Source organism: Toxotes jaculatrix, chromosome 24 (genome assembly GCF_017976425.1).
Source record: "Toxotes jaculatrix isolate fToxJac2 chromosome 24, fToxJac2.pri, whole genome shotgun sequence".
Classification (NCBI taxonomy): domain Eukaryota; kingdom Metazoa; phylum Chordata; class Actinopteri; family Toxotidae; genus Toxotes; species Toxotes jaculatrix.
Window position 1 is genome coordinate 6,366,333 of NC_054417.1, and position 6,000 is coordinate 6,372,332.

At 43.3% G+C, this 6,000-nt stretch overlaps 1 protein-coding gene across 4 annotated transcripts in view; it reads right to left on the reverse strand.

The window, feature by feature from the left end:
• Positions 1–5,771, reverse strand: part of tns1a (tensin 1a) — a 68,479-nt gene extending 62,708 nt beyond the window's left edge. For 2 of the 4 annotated variants that reach the window (XM_041032156.1, XM_041032157.1), the window contains exon 1: positions 5,603–5,770. In XM_041032156.1, the coding sequence (XP_040888090.1) occupies positions 5,603–5,683 (81 nt within the window). In that variant the 5' untranslated portion in view covers positions 5,684–5,770. Of the gene's footprint in view, positions 1–5,602 lie in introns of all 4 variants that reach the window. The other 2 variants (XM_041032155.1, XM_041032158.1) reach the window with 2 other exon arrangements.
• Between the last annotated feature and the right edge of the window lie 229 nt (positions 5,772–6,000).

The following is a 6,000-nucleotide window of genomic DNA, read 5'->3' on the forward strand; positions in this document are numbered from 1 at the left end:
AAAGACTTTCCTCTGTGTGAAGGAAAGTGTGTGGGTGACCTGAAGAGGTGAATGGTTTTCTGAATGAGTGACTACCTGGCTGATGGACAAGGTGAAGACAGGAAGCGAATGAGTCATCCACTAAAAAAAAAAAAAACAGGACAAAGAAAAAGAATGCCAAGACCAGACCAAACACTGGACGACATGACTCAATGAAGTCAAGCATGAGGAACAGGCCCCACAGAAAGTAACAGGCCGGGGAAAGAGAAAAGTCCTGCACTCCCCCCACCCCCGACATGAAAAAGCAGAGCCACACCTGCTTTCAATTTCCACCAAATTGAAATTCTGTCAGGAACAATGGGAGCCTTTGTGAGAGAGAGGGAGAGAAAATGAGGAGGAGAATAACACAAAAAGAAGGGAAACGAGAACCTGGATCATATTTGTAATGTTTGTATGTGTCTGAGTGTATCAACATTTCCATGTTTCATGAATTCTCATATTCCATAAAGAAGTTTTCATAAATACATGAAAGTTATGGCATGGTCATGGATTTCCATCTGGTCTAAGGGTAAAGAAACTTAGATGGAGCTGCAGTAAAATAACACAACCCTGGATTGTACACAATCACACAATTCCTCTGCCATTTTGAAGATTTAGAAACACTACTCTAAATGCTATTTGTGGATCCTACATTTCCCATAATGCAGTGTAACTGAATGGCTATCATTCTGAATCTGACACACAGATGGCATTTCAAACAGCTGAAATTAGCAGCATGTTTAAGATAAGTCTACAAGACATTTTGGATGAAACTGCGTTGCCAGATCATGTTTGTTTAACCTGCTTTACTCAGCACAAAATTCAGGGGATCCTAAAAGCCTTCATATCAACGACCCTTAAATTAAAAACTCAAAACCATAACTTCCGGGGTTGATGTAGGTGCTGTCCCATGGCCCTCCATTTATGAACATTTTTACAGTAGATGGGAAAATAACTGAGGGGAGAGTGAAATCTCTTATCAGGATAGTCATTATTCTGGTTATAACCCCCGAGGGGCTCTTCACTGTGATTATGGGCACATCGGTGATTGGCAGAACAGAAGTACACATAATTGTAGTAAAGCATGTCAAGCTGTTACTGTAGGCACACTCACTGATTTCAACCAAAAGCAACCTGTCAGCGTTTGATATTTGGAGGAAATCAACACATTTGGGAATCGACTTTAGGATCACAAACATGAAGCACAGAACAATTCAAAAGAAGCCAAAAAAATGTAACACACCGATCTGAACTTTTACAAATTTAAGGCACTAATATAATCCATTTCCTTCCCTCTCTACATCCATATATCATGGGAGCATGGATCAGTGTACAACAACATATATATATGAGCTCATGATGTTTTATTTATGGCGTTGAATACAGCCGATCCCAGTGGTCTGACACTATGGGCCGGTTGCCAGTTTGTAGTAGATTCCTCCTTCAAGCCTCAGCAAACCAAGAAACACTGAGTGTGTATGTGTAACTACCTCACTGCTTACGTGTGTGTGTGATGTTATATGGATGCATCAAATCAACCTATAAACACGTACGTTTACTGGCGTACGTGCGGGTGCAGCTGTTATACAGTTTGCATGAGCGTGCGATATGATCAATACCAGATGCAGACAGAGAGACACAAAGATCAATGAGCTGTGATCATGAAGTCCAGGCTGCTTATGATCATTAGTCAGCTGCTAATGAACTTAGAATGCCATGTTTGCTAATGAGCTCTCCTCTCTTTCAGTCCATCTCAGGGAGAACAAAAACAACACACAGCAAGTACAGGACAAGAACACAACACAGATGTGGCTTTGAAATGTAGATTGTAAGCAGGTCTGTGTTCCCTTGTGTTTCATGTTAACACACATGCCACCGTTTTAAGCATGCAGGTGTGTGTGGTTGTCTTTACACACATGCAGTTACATGCTGCACTTGCCATAAGCCATAAGGGTGGACAAAATAACAGGAACACCCTAGAAAGTTTTTTTTTTCAGCAAAACTGAGTATCTTTGTTGTTTGTTGGACAAAACAAGGCATTTTAAGACAAATACGATGGGTATACGCCCTTATTTCCAGTGGCTGCCTATTATTTTAAGCATAAAGGTTTTTGATGTTTGAATAGTCTACTGACAGATCTACAGCATCCGAGCCAGCATCTACTAAACTTCATGGGCAGAGATCCAGACTTGGGTATGAGAAGTGGGGGCAGAGCAGTGCACAGTGCCCAAGGGAAGTGTGCTGAAGCTGGGTCACGGGTGGGCTGGTGGTGGCCTGGGGGTCTGGAGGGAGGCGTGTGGTCACATCGCATATAAATCACCTGTTCACAGATACACAGAGTATTGTTTAACCAGAGTGATGACTGCACTCTCAGAGGGCAGTCTGGTTCTAGAAGATACAGTACCACACACCATGCATGCATATACACACATGCACAAATGCACTGGTTAGAAAAACCAGAGCATGGAGGAAGCTCCACTGAGAGTTGGAGGGATCTCTAACTGTGGACAGACAGCCTGCGTGGCAGCTGAAGAGGACATGAGGTCCCTTTGGAGGCTGTGAACCAAAACTAGGTCTGAGTGCAGTTTCATGTCACATGGAGATAGACATCACCATCACCACCACAAATATCATCACCATTATTATTACATGCCTGAAAAAATAAACTTTTTTCCTATTATTTATTTTTTTTCTAAACCAGATCATAACACAGGATGAATTAAAACAATACAGCAATAAAGCTTGGACAGCTTTACTGCAAAAGGTCACAACCTCAAAAACAACAGTCGCTGATGAAGCCACATGAGAGTACTTGACCTTTTGTATTGTCCAGTGCATCAGAAATGGCCCATAAACAGGATTTATACTGAAACTGAAGGTGCTCTCTATTGCATTTTTTATACTATAACAGAAATTTGCTCTATTCCTGTAAAAGAAAAAAAATGAGTAGTTCCTCAGATGACAGAAAAGTGATATCCCAATAAAAGTATATGGACAATGGTGCTGTTGCTGCCCGGTTGCACGTGGAGACGGTGAGACAGATTCACGACTCAGACGACTCTCCTCACTCAACGAAAGCTAATCACCAGGCAGGGCTGGCGGATTCACTCTTATTAATGGAGGGAAACGACATTCCTAATACATGCCGGGCCACACACATACAAACACACACTGAGACACGTCACACACTCGTACAGAGGCGACACACACAGAGGCGTGGCAGGCAGTAACGGTCCAATCAAAGCCGGATTGATTTTCAGAGCTCTCAGGGGATTCTGTTCAGTCAATAAGGGACTCTGTTAGACAACTGAAGACATGATGGATCTACCATACATCTTGGCTTACAGTGTTTCAGCTGCCTTGTACTAGACTATGACACAGAACAAAATAGAAGTAGTTTTTAAGCAGCCTTATTTATAGTTTACAAATAAATAAGGCTGCTTACAAATAAGCCACAAGAAATCAAGAAGCAAGAAGCAGTTATTTCATGGACACACAATTGTACAACCAACTTTGCCAAAGTGTTTAGTTAGAATTTCTGTTAATAACACAAATGTGAATCTGAAAAAGTCGGTTGAACTGATTGGGGCCATACATGAGAGCAATGCTGTAACTTTAATGTAATTCACTGTAGATATCTTGAGATGCACATCTAAAGGTCTGTCCTCCAGTGCGCCTGCATGATCTGACTGTTGAGCCAGTTACGTGCACGATTTCATGCTTGCCTCACCGTTTTACAGAGAAAAAGAGACAGAAAAGAAAGAAGAAATGAAATAGAGAATGGTTGGCATAAGAAAACAGTCTGTAGTCCAACTTGTGACACTGGAGAACACCATGAACATAATCCCAGGTCTTAGTGGAGCACCCGGACTGCACTTGGGTAAACAACGGCAGGAAATTCTTCAGTGAATATGTTAAAAATCATATCGCCGGTGCTGTGTCAAATAACGGTTGTTGTTATTCATAGCAGAGCTGCTTAGCATATTGTAGAGCGGTAATGAGCTCATAGAAGTATTTGGCCAGTGCTGTAGGAACTAGCCTGCATTTGTGGCTGTTCCTGTCAGCGTGTCAAATCTAATATTCTCTCTCTGTGCGTGGGGCTGATAAATTATTAATAGCATGTATTTGAGGAGCTTTCTTAGAACACGCTTCTCGCACGTCACTCAGCCTCTGCTCGTTACTCTTCCTCCTCTCCATGCTGATGTCACACCTCACAACACTCATCAGTCTTTCCCCCTCTTTCCTCCTCAGTGTTCATCTCTTTTTGTTGTTGAGCTGAAGGCTGATAATGTTGGATTGGAAGCCTTGCATCTGGACAACTCAGCGTCTTACTTTGCATATGAACTGCGTGGGAGCTTTTCCTCCACCCTGCCTCTTTCCCCCTTGCATCTAAATGGCTCTCTCCTCCACTGAAAAGTAGGACAGATGCTTCATTTAACACTTGGGTGCGATCATTACACACTTTGTGTACATTATACAACAAAAAAAGCAATAAATCCACCTACTTCTCTAATAAAGATGGTATTGTGCGGCAACTAAGAGCATAAAAAGCTGGGTAATGTGTGATGTGGCAATATGTTAACACAAAAAGGGCCACAGTTTTTCATGCTAACATATGATTATATGGCTGAAGAGTATCTTAAAAGGCATTTTTGCATTTCACATGTACAGGAGGAAGGGTCTCTCAAACACAAAGGACAAAGCCGTCTTAAACACTGAATTTCTATGACTACACAAAAAAAAACTTTGATCTTAGATCTCAGGTCCCTATTCATGTTTTGAAGTCCACACACTCCACACGTGTCCCGGGCTGTGTTGGCGTGCCTGACTTTTTCTTTCTTACTCTTAACCAAGATGCTGCGTGGAAAGCCCCCGGTTCCTGACACACTCAGCCAGTCCCAGATAGGAGGAGAAGCGAGCAGCAGCAGATTAAATTATACAGGAGAAACCAGAAATAGCTCTAGTGCCGAGGCCGCGTGGACTTGATGCAAGAACACACCGATACGAGTCGCCACAGAGCAGTCAACTAGATTAGTCTTGCCCGGATCATGGAACGGAGGCGACTACTGTAGATTTGCCCATCGTGCTCTTGCAGCTATTCAGTGCATAGTGGGACGAATGAGAAAGGACCAAACGCACTTGACCTTTAGTGAAGGATCATAGTGGAGAGATCTAATAACCAGATTTAGTTAGAATGAAGAAAGACCTGTGTAAATTTTGTAAACTGTGAACCAGACTTCCTCCAATCAAACCTCCAACTTTCAGCCAGACAGCAAACACATGCCAGAGTCGAAGGCAACAGTGGTGCTGCTGTGCTGTGATTTCAAAAGGAGCCTTTGATCATGAACCATTCACCTCTTCACTCTTCACACATAAACATAAGCACCCACTTGACAACATCACGAAGGATCATTTTAGAGCATTTGATAAACCTGTGGGCAGAAAAAAAGCCATCAGGTCACTCATTACTTGACTACATGAAAAAACAGAGAAAATCCTGATCTTTCTCCATGATGATGTTGACCTTTTGCTGAGCACTGACCCACATTCAGAGCTGCATACATCCCTGACTGTGATTTCTTACCCAAAACATGCAGGAGAGGCAAACCCATGTCCTGGCCCTCCCTGCCAGAGCGGAGGGCAGAGACAGAGACACAGAGGGCATTCTGAAAAAAAGTGCCACGCGAGGGCTCTCCAGGCTCACGGCAGAAATCCACAGTATTCCCAGAAATTCCTGGCGGTTCCACGCAGGCTTCGGTGACACAGATCCATGCCAGACGTGCGAGGTGCATAGAGGGTGGGGAAGGGAATGCTGCTCTCGTTTTCTCTCTCTGATGGCCTTAGTCAGTCTCCCTCATCTGAGCTCCCTCCCTCTCTTGCTTGCTTGCTCTACCTCCTCCACTCTCCTGCTCCTTCACTCTCTCTCTTGTTAGCTCACTCTCTTCTGCCTTCTTCTCTGTCCCTCTTGAGGTGTGGTAACTT